Source organism: Saccopteryx bilineata, chromosome 5 (genome assembly GCF_036850765.1).
Source record: "Saccopteryx bilineata isolate mSacBil1 chromosome 5, mSacBil1_pri_phased_curated, whole genome shotgun sequence".
NCBI classification, from domain to species: domain Eukaryota; kingdom Metazoa; phylum Chordata; class Mammalia; order Chiroptera; family Emballonuridae; genus Saccopteryx; species Saccopteryx bilineata.
In genome coordinates this window covers 17887015-17907006 of record NC_089494.1, presented here as the reverse complement: position 1 = coordinate 17907006, position 19992 = coordinate 17887015, and the positions used below count along the sequence as shown (strand labels likewise).

Here is a 19992-nt window from a genome sequence, read left to right as displayed (position 1 = left end):
AGCCAAGGCTCCATTGGAGCAAAGATGGCCCGGGCGCTGGGGATGGCTCTGTGGCCTCTGCCTCAGGCGCTAGAGTGGCTCTGGTCGCAACATGGCGACGCCCAGGATGGGCAGAGCATCGCCCCCTGGTGGGCAGAGCGTCGCCCCATGGTGGGCGTGCTGGGTGGATCCCGGTCGGGCGCATGCGGGAGTCTGTCTGACTGTCTCTCCCTGTTTCCAGCTTCAGAAAAATGAAAAATAAAAAAATAAAAATAAAATAAAATAAAATGTTAAATAAACTTTAACATATGATTATGAGAAAAATCCTCAGCAACCCAGGAAGAGAAGGAAATTTCCTTAACCTGGTAAAGTCTAAAGGGGAAAAAAACTGCAGGAAACATCTCAATGAATGGTGAAAAATGGAACTTTTTACTGTGTGATCGTGAACATGGATGTCTTCAGTGACCACTTCTGTTCAGCACTTCCCTATCCAACAGTGCAGGGAAGGAAGACAAAGAAAGAATATGTGTAAGGATTGGGGAAAAAATGTCGTTTCCATGTAAAATGAATGTGTACATAGAAAAACAAAAGAATCAACAAATAAATTATTAGAACGAGTGAGAGGATTTACCACGGTTGCTGGACATAATAAGGTTATGCACATAACATCCACATTTTTAAAAAATGACTTTCTAAAACAAACAAGAATAAGCAGAAAATGGTATATATATTATCAAAAATACAAAATATGTAGGAATGAAACTAACTAAAAATTTGTAAGGTGTCTATGGAAAAAATTATACACTTTTTCAAAGGACACGAAAGAAGACTTAAACAGAATCATCATGTTTATAAATTGAAAGACTCATTTTGTAATATCAATTCTCCCCAAATTGATCTGTAGGTTCAATTAAATCCCAATCTAAATGTCAAAAAGTGGTTTTTTTTATGTGTAGATGTTATAAGCTGATTTGAAAACTTATGTGAAAGTTCAAAGGGCCAAGAATAGTCAAGACAATCTTGAATAAAAGTGAAGTTGGAGGCCCTGGCTGGGTAGTCAGTGGTTAGAGCATTGTCCCGACACACCAAGGTTGCAGGTTTGATCCCTGATCAGGGCACATAAGTAATCAGCCAATAAATGCATAAATAAGTGGAACAACAAATCAACATCTCTCTCTCTCTCTCTGCCCCCTTCCTCTCTCTCTAAAATCAACCAATAAATAAAAATGTTTTAAAAGAATGGAATTGGAGAACTAATACTGCCAGATATGAAGATTTATTATAAGTTCTAATAATTAATTCAGGATGATATTGGCCCAGGACAAGTGATCAAAGGAGCAAAATAGTTCAGAAATGAATCCATTACTATATGAACACTTGACATATACCAGTGGCGGGAGAGATCATGAGGGAAAGCATGAACTTTTCAGTAAATGGGTATTGGGGTGACTGGACATTTGGTTGAGAAGAAAGGAAATGTCATAGGATCCTGACTTCAAACCATTCAAAAAAATCAATTCCATATAGATGAAAGACAAATACAAAATGAAAAACCATAAAGTCTTTAGAGGATAACTATAGGAGAATATCTCCATCACCTTTGTGTGGTAAAGAAGGATTTCCTTTTTCTTTCTTTCTTTCTTTCTTTCTTTCTTTCTTTCTTTTTTCAGGTAAAAGGAGAGGAGATAGTAAGGCAGACTCCCACATGCATCCAAACTGGGATTCACACAGCAACCCCTTCTGGGACCAATGCTCCAGTCCCGAGCTATTTTTAGTGCCTGAGGCTGATGCACTCCAATGGAGCCATCTTCAGCATCTGAGGCCACACTCTAATCAATTGAGCCACTGGCTGTGGGAGGGAAAGAGGGAGAGAAGAGGGAGAGAAGAGGGAGTGGTGGGGGAAAAGCAGATGGTTGCTTCTCCTGTATGCTCTGACTGGGAATTGAACCTGGGTCGTCCATAGGCTGGGCCCATGCTCTATCCACTGAGCCACTGGCCAAGGCCAAGAAGAATTTCTTAAACAAGATACAAAAATAGCATCAAAAGCATCACCATAAAAGAAAATGATTGATACATTTGATTTCTTTGAAATTAAGAACTTCTAGCCTTCAAAAGACATGATAAAGAGAGGAAAAGGCAAGTCACCAGGAGGGAGAAGATATTCACAACACATAACTGACAAAGGATTTTTATCCATAATAAAAACTTCTAAAAAATACCTTCTATTAAAAAAAAAGACAATCTAATAGAAAGATGGGCACAGACTTAAACAGGAATTTCATAATTGAAATTTGGTCATATGGTCAATAATATAGGAAAATACACTCAACTGTATTAGTGATCAGGGAAATACAAATGTAAAACCACAAGAAATTACCATTATTAGCCAAAACTTTTTTTTTTCTGACAATAGCAATTGGTAAAAATGTGGAGGAATGGGAACTCTCCTATGTGACTGGTAGGAATACAAATGATGCAAGTACTTTGAAAAATAGTTTGGCTTTATCTACAAAAAGCGAATGTTACATATTCTAAGTCATAGCAATTCTATCCTTATGTATCTACCCTAGAAAATCTCTGCTTGTGTAACCAGAGATGTGTACATGAAAGATGGTAACAATCTCAAACTGGAAACAACCTGAATGTCCTTCAACAGAAGAATGGATGAAGACATTGTAATACTATACAAGCATACATTGGAGTACTATCCTGGAATGAAAGAAGATGAATTATAGCTGCACATGGATGAGTCTTAGAAACATAACTGAGTAAAATAAAAATGTTAAGAAGTATACCAGGTTATTCCATTTATATAAAGTTTATAAAAAAGGTAAAATTAAACTGTATCACAATTTAAGGATGCAAACATAGGTGGTAAATCCATTTAAAAAAAGCAAGAAAATCATCATTGTGACAATCAGGATAATGGTTATCTTTGTGGATAAGGAAGGTGTTCTAATAGGGAAGGGACATGTAATGGAGGTGAGGTTCCATTATTTAATCTGGTCACACGGGTTCCACTTTTTTTTTTTTTTTTGTATTTTTCTGAAGCTGGAAACGGGGAGAGACAGTCAGACTCCCGCATGCGCCCGACCGGGATCCACCCGGCACGCCCACCAGGGGCGAAGCTCTGCCCACCAGGGGGTGATGCTCTGCCCCTCCGGGGCGTCGCTCTGCCCAGCGACCAGAGCCACTCTAGCGCCTGGGGCAGAGGCCAAGGAGCCATCCCCAGTGCCCAGGCCATCTTTGCTCCAATGGAGCCTTGGCTGCGGGAGGGGAAGAGAAAGACAGAGAGGAAGGAGGGGGCGGGGGTAGAGAAGCAAATGGGCGCTTCTCCTATGTGCCCTGGCCGGGAATCGAACCCGGGTCCCCCGCATGCCAGGCCGACGCTCTACCGCTGAGCCAACCGGCCAGGGCCGGGTTCCACTTTTGATAGTTTTTCAAACTGCACATGTTTTATATAGTCTTCTGAATTTACATAACATTTAAAAAATTGTGTTTTTTTGAAAGAGTGTCTGCTCTGGGGCTTGGGGCTCAGGGGCTGGGTCTCATACCTGTACTTTATCTTCTGCGTTTTCATGGATAGGTTTTTCAGAACCAGGTTCTTGGAGATCTCCTTCCCTAGGTCCCAGCCTTTCCACAGCAGCTCCTCAGCCACCTCAATGCCCCAGATGACCCTCTTCTTCACTTTGTCCTGCTTCTTTGAGAAGCACATCTGAGTGTCCATGGCGCTGGTTGGCTTTTCAGTTGGCAGAGAGACAGATGGACAAATTATTGGGGTAGGATTCAAAGACGCAGAGTATAGGCACCTCCAGCCCCGGGGGGTGGACTGAAGAGAGAGAGTGAGGGGCAGGCAGGCCCTGGAATCAGATATTACCTCTTCCAAGGTCACTGGAATGGTTTCCAACTAGATTCCCGGCGCCCCTGACCCTAAGGCCTCCCCTAGGGCAGCCCATCTGGCCACTCCACCCAGCAAACTGAGCAGTCTTAGCTGGCCCATTCTGTGCCTCCGGGCACCTTAGATCCCACGCCTCTCGGATGCTGCCTCCTCCTCGTCCTCCCCGTCCTGCCCCTTCACCACAGAGCCTCTCCTCGCGGGAGCCGTCTATCCCAGGCACTTTTCCAGGCCCCAGGGATATTCCAGCATTCAATCTCCTCCCTCAACTGGCTGGTGCGGCCGAGGAAGGAGCCGCTTTGCCTGTGACCAACCCCCACCCCGTGCGCTGACTTTGGGGCCCTCCAAGCACTACTTCTGGTGATGCCAGAGGTGCCGTGTGCCAGCGCTTCCCTTCTAGAACGGGAACCCCTCTGTGGGAGGGTCCCTAAGCCCTATCTATTTGAGGGGGGAGGGGAATGGGAAACCCCTGGGACGCAAGGTGGGAGGAGGATGAACCAGGCGCCTCTTCCTGCCACAGTCATTGCTCTGAAGGCTCAACTCATTGCCACTTTATTTTATCTTTGAACAAGGATTGCTTTTATATTGTTACATAGCATAAGGATATACTCCCCAGTTCAACAAATATTTGTTGACTACCTATTATGAGCCAGACACTGAGCTAGGTGCCAGAAATACAACATTGAAAAAGACTGACAAATCCTTCCTCTCTTGGAGGCTACACTCTCAGTTTCAATATTTACAGAGAGTGTCAGATGGCTAATACAGTATTTTCTTTCCCAATCTGCCCACAGAGAAAACGTGGCCAGGTGAGCGAGGGTAATTTATTTTAAGTATCATCTGGTGCATGTGTCAAGTCCAACCAGGAAAACAGAAGCCGCTCTGGGCATTTAAAACAAGGAATTTAACGGACAATCAGGGGGTAGTGAAGTTAGCGACCTCAGGAAGCTGCAGCCACACCTAGGTTAAAGGAGGTGGCGGGGTTCTCAGAGTCCAGAGGTGGGGACTGGCATCACAGGGAGACGCCACTGCTATTGGAGACACTGTCAAAAGCAGAGAGGAGCCTGACCAGGCGGTGGTGCAGTGGATAGAGCGGTGGACTGGAATGCAGAGGACCCAGGTTCGAGACCCCGAGGTCACCAGCACAGGCTCATCTGGTTTGAGCAAAAGCCTACCAGCTTGAACCCAAGGTCGCTGGGTCCAACAAGGGGTTACTCGGCCTGCTGAAGGCCCATGGTCAAGGCACATATGAGAAAGCAATCAATGAACAACTAAGGTGTTGCAATGCACAACGAAAAACTAATGATTGATGCTTCTCATCTCTCTCCGTTCCTGTCTGTCTGTCCCTGTCTATCCCTCTCTCTGACTCACTCTCTGTCTCTGTAAAAAAAATACATAAATAAATAAATAAAAATTTAAAAAAATTATAAAAAGCAGAGAGGAAGGGAAATGCTCTGGCTTCTCTCCCTCTTCCATCTTCCAATCTCCAGCCAGGGGAGTGAATCTTTGGGCAAACAGGCCCAGAGTGGCACAGATAGAGGGCTGAGATGACCCCTGGTCAGCAGGAATGCAAGTACAACCACCATCACACTTAAGGAGACATGAAAATCCACAAAGACAGACACACGCTGCACCAAGTACAAAGCCACAGCCCAGAGTCACACCCTCAGAGCACCGCCCCCGCCCCATCACTGTTCCTGTGCTGTCACACAGAGAGAACATAGAGAGAACCTAAGAGCTGCAAGAAACTAATCAACATTCACATGCTGGTCAAACACAAAGTCATAGGGGTCATGACAAGAAGAGTTTTCTGAAGGAAAAGAGAACGCCTGGCTACTCTATCAGCCTCCAGCTCACATTCCCCTAGAGTCCTTCCCTCGCGGTCACTCACTGCCACCACCACTCCAGCCAGATTGGTGCTCCATCTGTGCAGGATCGAGTGCTGGGCTTGGGACAGGAGAACCGCGTCCTTTCAGATTCCTCCCCTCCGCGCCCCTGCCACCTGGCCCCTCGCCCTAGCCCTGCTGTGCCCCGTCCCACTGCCCTGGACGTGTGCTCACACGGGCACCGGGCACTGGCGCTGCCGCTGCTGCAGGCCTTCATGGCCGCACTGCTGCCAGTGACGGTGGCACTCAAGTATGATCCACAGTGTGGTCCCTGCTGCCCCCTGTCCTTGACATGGGGTTTGGGGCTGCCTGGAACACAAGTCTAAGGGGAGCACTCTGGCTAAGCCAGGAGTTCCTGCCAGTTTGGAGCTGGGAAGAGACCAGATAAAAGACAGGAGGGACGTGAAAAAGAGGCCAATGGAGTAGATTTGCAACAGCCATCGTTATCATGGAGGAGTGCCTGCTTCCCAGCGCTGGCAACAGGTGTGAGGTGAGGTGGCACCATGAGGAAGGAGCCTGAATCTGACCCAGGGCTTCGCTGCAAGCCTAGAGAGCCCCCCATTCAGGAAAGGCCCTTGGAAGAGAGACCCTGCCCTCCATGACCACACTTGGCATTTCCTAGAAAGCCCCGACTGAGAGTTACTAAAGCATCTGCGTTACCTTTATCTAGGTTTTGCTCTGTTTCCTTCCTCTGAATGTGTGGCTTCCTGTGAGAAGAATAAGGAGTAAAGAGGCAAAGGAGACTGGAGGGTTCTTAGTGTTCTGGGTTTCCTCTGTCAGTATGAAACCGGTAGCCCTGGTTTAAAGCAAGCATTCGCTGAAGTAGTGACTCCTTCCGAGGATAAATGAATCTTTATTTATTTATTTATTTATTTATTTATTTATTAGTGAGAGGAGGAGAGGCAGAGAGACAGACTCCTGCATGTGCCCTGACCAGGATCTACTCAACAAGCCCACCAGGGGGCAATGCTCTGCCCAAATGGGGTGGTTGCTTCATTACAACGGGAGCCACATTTTTTAGTGACTGAGGCTGAGGCCATGGAGCCACCCTCAGTTCCTCATATCAACTCACTGCCAATCGAGCCATGGCTGCAGGAGGAGAAGAGAGACAGAAAAGGGGAGGGATGGAGAAGCTGATGGTCGCTTCTCCTGTGTGCCCTGACTGGGAATCGAACCCGATCTATCTATGCACCAGGCTTACGCTCTACCTGAATCAGCCTTTAAAGCAGAGAAATCTATGGATGAACTGCAGCTGGAAATTATTTGGAAATGATATGCAAATGTTATAGGCAAATTATATGCAAAATATATAATATATAATGTGCATGGGCATGTAATCTTTTAATGGGACCCTGAGAAGAGGGTCCCATTACTTTTCTGCTACTAGATGCCTTTGTCGTTCTAGTCTGACTCATTAATGCCTGTGGCTTCAGGAGGTTCTACAGACAGCCCCAGCCTCAATGCTCTGAAAAAGTCTTCAGTCAACACATGAAACATCCCCGTGAATTGCGTAGAAGAGATGAGAGAGGATGGGGTAGAAAGCTGGTCCAGGCCAGGGGTTAGGGCTTAAGAGAGTGAGCACTGGTCCTGGAGCAGGGACAGCTAAGTTCCAGCATCCGCTTAGATTCATTTGAGATGTGCAAGTTTCTCCAAATCCCAAGCCCCAGTCTCCTCGCCTGTAAATGAGGGTTATGCTGACTATTTCACAAAATTGATGTGAAGTAGGGGGTTAAAAAAGCCCTAGATAAACCTATGTGAGTGTGACTATAATTAACAACACTAGCCAGCATTACTCTTCTGAAAAGGCATTTGCAATCATTGTGGACACACTAGGCAAAGAGGTGGTGTTTTAAAACCCAATTTTCTAATCTCGAGAATTTAAAAATACATATTATCAGTTTCCCTAATTTTCTAATTTCAAACCTAAGAATCCCTACGATAACCAGTGGAAAAAGTGGCAGGTCGTCGTGTAGAGATGAAGGAGGAAGAAATAGGTAAATTTAAGGGAAAAAATTACTTAGTTGTTCCTCCTTTCTCTTTGGGATGCCCACTCTGATTGATCTCGCGCAAGTCTCAGTCCCACGGGACTCTCAGAAGGACAGGAAGGGGACCCCTGGTCACTTCCCGGAGGGGGTGGTCTCCTGGGCAGATACCTTCCCTGGCCACTCGCGCCGCTCCCTGCGTCCCTGGGATCAACGTTCAAAACTCACACCACCGCCATGTTGTCGTCTCCATAGGTACAGGACGCGGCGTCTCTTGGTATCCCAGGGCAACGACGGCAGCCCGAAAGAGTCACTGTTCATAGAAGGCGAAAGCACTGCCCAATTTGAATTCCTACATTCATTTTTAATTTTCTGATTTTCTCTGTTCATAGCAACTGGGCTTCCACCAGTTGTAACAGGGTGTGTATGGTTCCTTAGCTGTTGCGAGGGCTCCGCAATCATGACTTTATTTGACAACTAAATTCATAGGAGGCTATTCCGTGGACTCATCGTTACCTGAGGGAGTCATTCCTGTTCTTTCCCAACACGTGTTGGTGAAATACGGTCAGAAGTTCAAGGGTTGGTGAAATACGGTCAGCATTTCAAGCGGAACTTCATTCTGCGATTGCAATTGTTAATGTAAAAGCAGTCCGTGATATTTCTTATTCGCACATTGCTTTGCAGACGGGTTCTTTTTGCTGTTTGGAGAGAATGTGTCCTTATTTCCTGGCCAGCGCAAAGCTAGCTCTTGAAGAGATCTGAAGGTTAATGTATGAAGAATTCATTGTTATACGTACTATGGATTTTTGGAAGCCCTTTGTTTATTAGTCTGGAGGTGTGTTGTGGGGGAGGATCTCATTTGGTGAACACTGCTTTGGTGGGTAAAGCCAAAAGTCTCAAAGTTCATTCATGAACAATTAAAGATGTTTCACTACCCAGGACAGTGATGGGGGCAGATGTTAAGGGGAGAAACCTTAGTGAGTTTAGGAGTAAAACCAGAAAATAAATCCTCATTTTGGGAAAGTTGGGTTTACCTGTGAAAGGTAAAAGGCAGAATCTGATGACAAAGTGGTGGGGAGATCACATGGCCAAAGGTTGGCTGAACTGGAGGGAAGGCAGAGGCGGGGCCAGGGGGTGTCCAGTAAGTTATGCCAACACAATTCGAGTTGGAGTTTTCTTGGGATCAAAAGTGTGGAACTCAGTGAGTATTTCACTGGTTTTCTTGTTATTCTAAGAATCTGAAACCTGGAAGTTGAACATGATGACTTAAATGCTGTTTGTAGTTTCCATAATGATTTCCTTTTTATTTTCCCCTAAGCTCTTTTGAAATGGTCAGCCTGATTCATCTGGACCTATGGAATCTGTCTGTCCATTTCTAGGTCAGAAAGAAATAGGGAGCAGTGACTCTGGAGGCAAGGCTTGGTGGTGTCTCAGGGATCCCAGTGACGAAACCACACAGAAGAGGAAAAGCTTATGCCAGGAGCCATGCATCCTTGTGCCTCTTCACTGAGGGAGTGTCCCTGAGATCTGTCCAAAGCTTGGTGTGTTCTGGACTTGGGACAATAAAAGAGGTTTTTAGTAGTGTTGACGAAGAAACATCCAAACCTGTAGAGAATTTTTATGAGTTCATCAGAGCCAAACTGACAGGAAGCAAAATCTCAACAGACTGAGAAAAAGCTCTGGAGAATGGCAGTTTGCAGCTTATTTTATGCATTAGAATAAAAGGGGGCGATGTAAGGAGAGTTGCATCAAATCCATTGGTGAGAGATTAAGGAGTCAAGAGAAAGCAAAGCAGGAATAAAAAGACTGAATAAAAAGTAAAACAGAGAGACACTTCTTTTACATTGGTGAGTACAGCATAGTTAATAATCGACATTTTACAGCACATAGAGATGGTATGCAAGAAACAAGATCCTACGAGGGGTTCTGTAGTCATGTTCTGCTGTAGAGTTTGTGACCCGAGGGATCTAGAAAAGGAGATTACTCTGACATTTCAAAAGTATATTTTAGCTGCAAAAAGAGGCCTGAATTGGATTTTGAACAGCATAGAAAGGAGTATGGCAAGTGGTTGAGCCTGAGGAAGAAAGAGGAAGACAGGTTTGCTTCAGAAGTCCCCCTTTTCAGGAGCCGGGAACCCATGGGAGATAATGAGTAACTATATCCTTCCTGGATCCAAGAAAGACAATGAGGGTGGATAAGGCTTGGTTTGAGGTTATAAACAAAGGTGAGTGATGATTCAGGAAACTGATGAGGGCCAGGGTGTGGAAGAAAGGGAAGAAGGAGGATGAGTAGGAGACAGACTCCAATCCTTCTGGTTAGAAGCCAGGTATGGGGGTAATAAAGATAAAGCAGTCAGTGATTTGGGCTTCAACACACACAAAAACATCTTTTCTAAGGTTTTCTCCCACATAGCCACACCACACACCACTCCCTACTTCTAAGCCTTACCACCATGGAATAGAGAGGACTCTGGGTTGGGAAACCAGGCAGACTTGAAATTAATTCTGGCTCTGCTTCTTACTGGCTGTGTGACCTTGGGCAAGTCACATGACCTCTCTGAAACTCACTTTCCTTATCTGTTACCTGAGGATAATTAAAGACTGGTGTAGGGAACAAGTAATTAGGCATGTGTAAAGTACTTGACAAGTGGTAGACAACAAAGTTAGACATACACACACCATGGTCACTCATTAAATGGGAGGTTCCTATAAACGAACCACATGGCCTGTGCACCCTCCTCTCCTACCACCTCCCAACCTCTCTGCTGCACACTGGAGAAGTGAGAAGTTTCTCTCCTCTCCACAACCTCCTCTTGTTTCTCCAAGTAGGAGGTGCCTTGCTGCTCAGGGTGGAGAAAGACAGAAGGAGATACCAGAGTGATCTGCAGTCCAGATGGCGAGTCAACCTAGCTCCAGCACTTGCAAAATCCTCTCCCACCTTCTCCCCTGTACAGATTCTGACTCCATTTGGAGTGCTGGTTCTGAAATCAGGTCTGCATCCAAGGTGTATTTAATTTGCAAGAAGGAGATGAGCAGGTGCATCCTCCCACAGAAGCTCCTGACCTCTGAAACTAGTGGAATACGTCTTCTATGCCCAGCCTGAGGCACGGAGTGTGAGAGAAAGCTGCAGCCAAGAAGACCTGGGATGGTCTGGGGCTGGATCAAGGAGCAGGCATGGCACACTCTGCATTAGTGCTGTGTTCCCTGGGAGCAGCGGGATGTGGTAGGGCGGGAGTGCATTAAAGGACTGATGGCACCTCCAGCCTGGAACAGCTGCCATGGCACAAAACCAGCAGAGGTTTGGGGGTGGACTGCCATATGGCAAGAGAATTCAAAGAAAAAGATTCTATTCTGTCTGGGAACCCCATAGGGTTTTTCTGACTCTCCTGTGCCAACCCAACCCCCCTGGATAACTTTCTCCCCTATGCATTGCCCTCACCCAAGGTTGGATAGACATGCAGGCCAATAATAGGGAGATGAAGGAAAAAGGACATGAGGTTTTATCCCAGAAGACTTGAGTTTAGGTCCTGATTCTAGAATTAACTGAGCAATGTCAAGAAAATAATTAAACATTCCAGAACCTCATTTTCCACATCTGTAAAATGGGAACAAACAGGGGTAATATTTAAAAAATACTTAACAGGCCCTGGCCGGTTGGCTCAGTGGTAGAGCGTCGGCCTGGCGTGCAGGGGACCCAGGTTCGATTCCCGGCCAGGGCACATAGGAGAAGCGCCCATTTGCTTCTCCACCCCCACCCTCCTTTCTCTCTGTCTCTCTCTTCCCCTCCCGCAGCCAAGGCTCCATTGGAGCAAAGATGGCCCGGCCCTGGGATGGCTCCTTGGCCTCTGCCCAGGCGCTAGAGTGACTCGGTCAGGCAGAGCGACGCCCCGGAGGGGCAGAGCATCGCCCCCTGGTGGGCAGAGCATCGCCCCTGGTGGGCGTGCCGGGTGGATCCCGGTCGGGTGCATGCAGGAGTCTGTCTGACTGTCTCTCCCCGTTTCCAGCTTCAGAAAAATACAAAAAAAAATACTTAACAATTGGTAAGGTATGGGCATGATGTATGAGAATGGGCCTTAGAATCAGAGTAGGCTTCTGGGAGCCCACAATGTGCCAGGCCTTATCCCTTTAGTTGTTGGGTCCTGGGGAAGCCTAAGAGGACAGGGAGAGAACTGGAAGAGCAGCCACAGTGGAGGCTTCAGCCAGTGTCTATCAATAGTGCCACAACATTTCCAGATTTCAATGATCAGCATAGCTATACTGAATAGTATTAGTTGCAAGTCAGTCCTAAGGACAAATCTTACCTCACCAGCTCCAGTAGACTGTTATTTATTTCAAGGCAAAACTCAAAGTCTTCCCACCTCTAATTCATTCTCATTGCTGGAGGACCTGTTACTGCCTTTAACAGCTCTTTCCTTCTACTCTGAGAAGTGCTTCTTCTCTGTGTGCACTCCCAGCTGTCTTCCTACACCATCTCCTGCTGATCCTCCAGCTCCAAGACTATCCGGCCAGCACCACGGACAGCTCCTGCTGGCCAGCCCATCCCGGGCCATGCACTTCCTCCTGCCTTCTAGCTCCTCGTTCCCCACCCTCCCCAGTGCAGAAACCCTGGAGTCTGAACTGAATGAGGCACATCCCTGAGAAGACACTACAGTGGAGTGGTTGAGAACAAGCTCTGGAGTAAAGCAGACTGGTTTTGAATCCCAACTGCCCCAGCTTTTAGCGGTATGATCTTGTTCCTTCACTTCTACAAGACCTTCCATAAGCAGGGAAAATTTCATCAGTTCAAAGGTTGTGAGGTTTAAGTGGGATAAACTATTTAGAGAGCGTAGCACAATGCCAAACTCATGATATGTTCTCAATAAATATAGAATATCATTATTCTGTGACTTTCCATTCTATGTAAGTCCTCAAACCCTTTTCCAATCCATTTCTGACCAGGGTCCTCTCTCAAGTAAAGATGTCATGACATGACCACTGGCTCAGTGCAGCTGACTTCCTTTGAGTGTGGAAGTTGGCTAGAACTTCATGGATGGTAAAGGAGTCAACATTTGACTGTTCCATGAGATTCTATCTTCTAGATTTTTTTTTGAATTTGTGAGTTAATTTTAGATATACATAAGAGTCACAAAAAATAGTACAGTGAGTCTCATAACCACTTGACCTGGCTTTCCCTCAGGTTAACATCTTACATGATCATAGATCATTTATCAAAACTAAGAAATTAACCTTGGTGTTATAAATACCATTAATTAAAATATAGAATTTGTTTAGATTTCACAAGTTTGCTCACTAATGTTCTTTTTTTTGTTTCAGTATCCATTCCAGAATCTGACCTGGGTCATTTCCTGAGTTTTCCTTGTCTTTCATGACCTTGATATTTTTTGAAGAGTACTTTCAATTATTTTGTAAAATTTTCCTCGATCTGGTTCTCTTTCTCATAATAGTACTAATATGTGCATTGTTGAGAAGCATAGCAGACAGGTGATTTGCCCTTCTCAGTGCATCATATCAGAAGGTACATGATGCCAATGTGTTTTACTGGTGGTGTTACCTTTGATCACTTGATTAAAGTGGTGTCTGCCGGGATTCTCCACTGTAACCTTTCTATTTCCCCCTCTTTATCAGCTTTTGACCATACCCATTTTATGTGTCATTAGAATCATGTATTTAAAACTAAGAAACCTGCCTGACCAGGTGGTGGCGCAGTGGATAGAGCGTCGGACTGGGATGCGGAAGGACCCAGGTTCGAGACCCCGGGGTCGCCAGCTTGAGCACGGGCTCATCTGGTTTGAGCAAAAAGCCCATCAGCTTGGACCCAAGGTTGCTGGCTCCAGCAAGGGGTTACTCGATCTGCTGAAGGCCCGCGGTCAAGGCACATATGAGAAAGCAATCAATGAACAATTAAGAAGTCGCAACACGCAACAAAAAACTAATGATTGATGCTTCTCATCTCTCTCCGTTCCTGTCTGTCTGTCCCTGTCTATCTCTGCCTCTGTAAAAAAAAAACAAAAAAAAAAACTAAGAAACCTGTCCTTGAGCTAACCCCGTCCATCCCTACTCTCCCCACCACTCCCCAGAGGCACACTCATCTCTCATTATCTGCCGGCCACTTTCCTCTGAGTTTTCTTAAGGTGGGCATTTGGAAGTGTGTGCAGAAGCCAGATGCTGGCACACTTGGGGTTTATTAGGGCAACAGGGTGCTTCTTGTTCATTTCCATGGACCTTTTTGTTGAGGCATTTTGTTTCTGCAGAAACTGGCAGGGATACTCTGGGAAAATGTGGCCAGCAACTGTCCACAGGAATGTCCAGCTCTTTCCCAGTCTGTCCCTGACCTTTGAGAACTTTCTTCAACATCTAACATTGAGTTTTTTGGATCTCTAATAATATTTTCTTCCACTTGGCCATGTATAACTTCTTGATAGCCACTAGCCCACAAACGTGAACTTGCTTCCTTTCAGAAGGCTCTTTATTCCTCCAAGAGTTTGCTGTGATCAGAGATCCTGCCACTAGAACAGAGTCATAACTTTTTTTCAATCAGTTGAATGTGAAGAGATGCACTCATTCAGCCCTTCCTTTAGTCTCCATCTCTGGCTCCCCCAAGTTTATTCCAAGTCCTTGTGTCTTCTCCTGCTGCCTGTTAGAAGATGAAGAGGCATCATACCTCCTCATGCAGGCTACACTTAAAGCAGCTTTTGTGTAAAAGTGTATTAAAGGCCCCAGGAAGGTCTCAGAGGATGCCTTTATCTGTTCCCATTCACTTTGCCTTTTGTTCTGGTTACTATTGCTGTGTAACAAATGATTCCAAACGTCAAGATTCCAAATGATCGTTTAATTTGGTTTGTGCATTCGTAGGTCAGGAATTCAGGGGGGCTTGGCCAGGAAGATGTCCCTTGGAGTCTCTCATGCAGCTGCGTTCAGATGTTAGCCAGGGCTGATGCCATCTTGGGCTGGTCATCCAAGGTGGTGTCCTCACGTGGCTGACAGTCTGTGCTGGCTGTCAGCTGGGTACTCGCTAGGCTTTGGACGGAAACACCAATCTATAGCTGGTCCAGTTTGGCAATCTCAGGGTGGAACCAGGAAGAAGCTACATGGCCTTTTCCAGCCTCAGGCCAAGTTCAAGGGAAGGGGAGTGTCAAATAATTGTGGACATATTTTAACCATTGCCATTCCCATCAAAATGAGATCCTCCCATAACATCTGGAACATTATTCCTCCAAGAGCACGTTCCCTGACAAGTTCTTGGCCACCTCCAGCTCCATCAGAGCTTCCAGCCTGCTGCTGGGCGTGACTTCCTCCCATTCCTCTGGGATGGCGACTCGTCCTTTCCCGCCTCACCCAGTCGCTGTTACGGAGACTCGGGTTCTGGTCTGGACTGCGCTACTGTGCCATCATGGGAACGTGCCTTCACCTCTCTGGGCCTCTGTATTTCACCTTTCTGCAAAGTAGGAATTAGGAACAACCTCCCTTCACAGGCTATTAGGATTTAAAAAGATACTGTAAATAGACTTAGCACAATTGAGGATCCTGATTGTGGAATAAATAACTGTGGGCAAGTGGTCTTTCCTGTTGGAGGCTTAGTTCATTTTTCTCTAAAATAGCGATATTTCCCTTATCCTGCTTCCCCATCCAGATAAAGTGAGGGAGGGTCAGCCCAGGGGTTAAGGCTTCTGGACTACAACTTGGGCAGAAATACCCTGCATTTATGCCCATCTGATGGGGATTCAGTGTGTGTGCAAGGCAGCAAGGGTGTGGTTTGGAGCACAAGGGTAGGGCTGCTATCGGCCTGACCCAGCCTTATCAGGACGGGGCTAGCCACAGCCTGTCCCAGGAGAACAAAGAGGTTTTGAGAACCAGGCTGGGGTGTGGGACATGGGGCCCCTGGGGCTGAGCCCCGGGAGGTGTGTTGCACCCAGAGAGCAGAGGGCCTGTGCTGGGCGGTGTTGCCACCACCAACCTTTGCCAGGAAATCCAGATGCGCTGCATACCCCTGCTTGCCCCATGCACGAGGGTCTCTCCTGGTGCCAGGCCAGAAAAGTGGCCTTTTCTAGTAAGATCTCCTCAGGGGGCATTTTGAACAGTTTTTTAATGGAGAGGCGCCTATTGCTGGTCCCCACACGTGGGCTGCAGGTACTAGCAGCAGGCCTGGGTGCCTAAGGACTGTTGCATTTGACACAGCTTTTCTGAGCCCAGTCCACTGTCGGGAGCCGGCCCCAGGCAGGCCCACCTTCAGGCTGTGCTAGGGGCCGGGGTGAGTGGGGCGCACAGAGCTTCAGAGGAGCCAGGCCCAGGGTGATTGGTGTTTTCCAAACACAAGGGAGGAGACTGGAAGGACAACTTGGGAACGGGGACCTGAGGACAGGTGTCTTCACCGACAAGCCAAGGAGCCAGGGTGCAGCGGCCCCTGTGTTGACGACTGTTTACCCAGGCTGCTCCAGAGGTCTCTTAGCCAAGGTCAAGGGTGCTGGGCATTGGGGAGCTGGATCTCAGGCTTAGAAACCTGAAGTTACCTGACCTGTGGTGGCGCAGTGGATAAAGCATCTACCTGGAACGCTGAGGTTGCCGGTTCAAAACCCCAGGCTTGCCCTGTTAGGGTCAAGGCACATAATGGGAGTTGATGCTTCCAGCTCCTCCCTCCTTCTCTCTCTCTCTCTCTCTCTCTCTCTCTCTCTCTCTCTCTCTCTCTTTCTCCTGTCTAAAATAAATAAATAAAGTCTTTTTAAAAATGTTTGAAGGAAACTAAAGCTGAAGTTGACTTGGGCCCGTTCCTCACCCTCACTGCTCATCCAAAACAGCTTCAAGTCCTGGTCATTTTCCTGCCCAAACACCTACAATCCATTGTAATGACCTTTTATTCTGATCCCTGTGACCACTGCTTCAGTCCAGAAATCAGTGAACTTCTTTACCCAGTAAATGGACTCCCAGCTTCCCTGACTGCCTCCCCTGCTCTGTCTCCCGCTTGCAGTCAGGCGAGCTTTCTGAAACAGTCTAGTGGCAAGCTTCCCCCACCTCAGCCTCCCCAGGCCCTCGGGATGAAGTCCAAACGCACGGAACCCAAGGCTCTGTGTCCTCTGACTCACCTTTGCCAGACCCACACGCGCCGAGTAGCTTGGTGACGCTGACCTGCTGGTGGTTCCTTCAAGCTCCCGGCCTCACTCAAGCCTCTGAGACGTGGCCTTGACTGTGCTTGGCCTGGACCCTTCCTTTACTCACCTGCCGTGCGAACACCTCCTTGCCCTCCCTGCGTGGTTCTCACCTCCAGGAATTGTTCTGGTTCCACCCTCGCTGTGGCACTCCTACAGGCCCTGTGAGGATGTCAGGACATCCATCTCCCCGTGCTGCTCCCTGTCACCCAGGTCACCGAGGGCGGGGACCGCCTCTTTCCCTCACACCGGCACCCTGCCTGCCACGGGGTGTCCAGTAAACAATGACTGGGCAGGTGAGTGAAGGTTCCAACCGCGGGTGCAGCAACTTGGGGGCTGAGCATGGGCCTGAGGGGAAAGGCAGGCATTGGGTCAGTAGCGTCCTGGGCCTTGGCATCGTGGAGAGGATGGGGCAAGCTGGGGTCTGGAGGGATGGGTCAGGGCCACCACACTGCAGAGCTGGAAGGTAAGTTTTCAGGCTGCCTCCTCTTTTTTTTAAATTTTACTTATTCATTTTTATTATTAGAGAGAGAGGAGAGAGAGAGAGAGAGAGGAAAGAGATAGGGAGAACAGAAGAGGAGCAGGAAGCATCAACTCCCATATGTGCCTTGAACCAGGCAAGCCCGGGGTTTCAAACCGGCGACCTCAGGGTTCCAGGTCGACGCTTTATCCACTGCGCCACCATAGGTCAGGCAAGGCTGCCTCCTCTTATGTCCCCGCTCACCCAGTCTCCGCAGACCTGAGCCCAGAGTTTCCAGAAAAGCTTCAGGGCCCCACCTTCTCCCTAAGATTTGTTTTCTGAGGGGCTGAATTCAGATAAAATTTCTTCTGAACTTTTGCATCCTTCTCTGTCAGAGAATGAATGCTTTTTCTGATGAGGCCTATTTAAAACAAAAAAGTCTGGGGACACACAAGGGTTCTGTGTCTATAGGACAGAGGGTACCCAGGGCCAGCAGGAGAAGCAGGTAATCATCCCCACCCCAAACTCCATAAGAGCATAAGAGAGTCTCTCTCTGTTTGTCTGTCTGTCTCTCTCTCTCTCTCTACACACACACACACACACACACACACACACACACACACAAATGTAGAATGCCTACAAGGGAGAGAATGTGCAAATAAGTGAACAAAAATATATTGACATTGACCTTTTATGTTTGTCACTGTGAATGAATTCATGGACATTCTGTTTCCTGTGAGTCTGATCCACGAGTATCTGCCTCAGAGGGATGAGTCCATTCTTCATGTTCTAACCAAGCAGATTTCCAGGCCTGGCACACTGAGAAGACCTTCCAGAGAAGACCCAGGTTCACCAAGGGAAAATCCTATGGTAAGAACAGTGGGCCTTAGCCTGACCAGGTGGTGGTGCAGTGGATAGAACATCAGACTGGGATGCGGAAGACCCAGGTTCGAGACCCTGAGGTCACCAGCTTGAGTGTGGGCTCATCTGGTTTGACCAAAAGCTCACCAGCTTGAACCCAAGGTCGCTGGCTCGAGCAAGGGGTTACTCGGTCTGCTGAAGGCCCGCGGTCAAGGCACATATGAGAAAGCAATCAATGAACAACTAAAAGTGCCACAACGAAAAACTGATGATTGATGCTTCTCAACTCTCTCCGTTTCTGTCTGTCTGTCTCTATCTATCCCTCTCTCTAGCTCTTTAAAAAAAACAAAAAAAAACAGTGGGCTTTAGGAGGGGGGAGGAGGGAGAAACGTGCAAGGGGATCAAATGTATGGTGATGGGTGGAAACAAGAGTTATGGCGGCGAGCACACTATCGTGTACACAGATATTGAATTATAATGTCATGAATTATAACGTATCATGTTATTAACCAATGTTACCTCATTGAAATAAAATAAAACAGTAGGCACGAGAGCCAGATGCATCGGTATAAATCCTGCTTCTGTTGCTTGTTGCATCATTTTGGGCAAGCGACTTCACCTGCCTGTGCTTCTGTGTCCTCCTCTGGAAAATGGTAATATTGCAGTGTATACCCCATGGGGGTGTTAGGAAAATTCAGTGGGTTCTACACGGAAGCATTTAGAACAACGCCTGGCAATGGGGAATTTTCATTAAGTGATAGCATTTTTTTATTCATTACAGCCTGTGGGGGCTTATTTTCCCCCAGATAATGCAGTCCCCAGAAAATGAAGTTTTCTCTGGAGTGTTCTTCCATGGAGGTGGGGGAAAGGGAAGATAAGAATCTGAGCAGTCAACCCCAACACAGTAATCTTCGTAGGAGGGTAGAACCTGGGCATTGGTGCACTCCAACAACTGGCTCTTTACAGTGTGGGGAACTCTAATGTGTAGCTTATGCGAGTTCCCATGGTGTAAATAGTCTCACCATGGCCTATTTCCACTGGCTCGTGGAATTCCTGAGCATTTAACAGTTGTCCCACTGAGTTTGGAAATCAGGTAACCTGCAGCGAACACAGAAAAGCCCGTCGGGATGGAAGCAGCAAGGCCAAATGAAGAAAGGGGTCATCCTATTTTGGCAATAAATTGGGCCTCCTCCAGGTTAAGCAATGTTTCTCGAAGTGTGGTCCATGGACCATCTGCCAGGTTTGGGATGTTTGTAAAAGTAAGTTCCTGGGCCTCACTCTGAACCTGCTAAAGCAAAACCTTGGAAGTAGGGCCAAGATTTTAAACAAGCTGCCCAGGTAAGTCTGAGGTGTGAGGACTGCTAGATTAGGGAACCCTGATTTATCCAAGAAGTCACAATGGGCCATAAAAGAGATGTGAAGTCTCCAGAATCATTTCGTGCCACGACCCATTATCACAGTAAGGAGTTGGAAAGGCTGGAGCGAGCAGGGAAAGCACCTTGACCTAGCACAGGAGGTGGCTCTAGATGAGCGAGGTGATCATGGGCCTAGACACCTTACCTCTCTCTCTGCTCCAACCTTGAGGTCAACATGCTAAGGCCTGGCTTGGCATAGAACTCAGATCTCTGTTGGGACCTCACAGAGCTACCGGTGAGAGAAAGGGCCGGCAAAGCAGATGGAGCACAGGAGGTCTTGTCATTGGAGAAGGGTGAGCACACTGCTAGATGGGCCCAACCCTGGCTCCAGACTGTCTGTGTGTTGACCCCACTCAGCATTCTGGACTCTATGGC

The 19992-nt window shown here is 47.2% G+C and overlaps 1 protein-coding gene across 4 annotated transcripts in view; it reads right to left on the bottom strand.

Annotated features, from left to right (window-relative positions):
* The window catches only part of CFAP65 (cilia and flagella associated protein 65), a 37037-nt gene extending 30538 nt beyond the window's left edge, over window positions 1-6499 (bottom strand). For all 4 annotated transcript variants that reach the window (XM_066279895.1, XM_066279897.1, XM_066279896.1 and 1 more), the window contains exons 1-2: window positions 6421-6499; window positions 3534-3718 (exon numbers count right to left, since the gene is read on the bottom strand). In XM_066279895.1, the coding sequence (XP_066135992.1) occupies window positions 3534-3706 (173 nt within the window). In that variant the 5' untranslated portion in view covers window positions 3707-3718; window positions 6421-6499. The remainder of the gene's footprint in view (window positions 1-3533; window positions 3719-6420) is intronic.
* Window positions 6500-19992: the final 13493 nt, after the last annotated feature.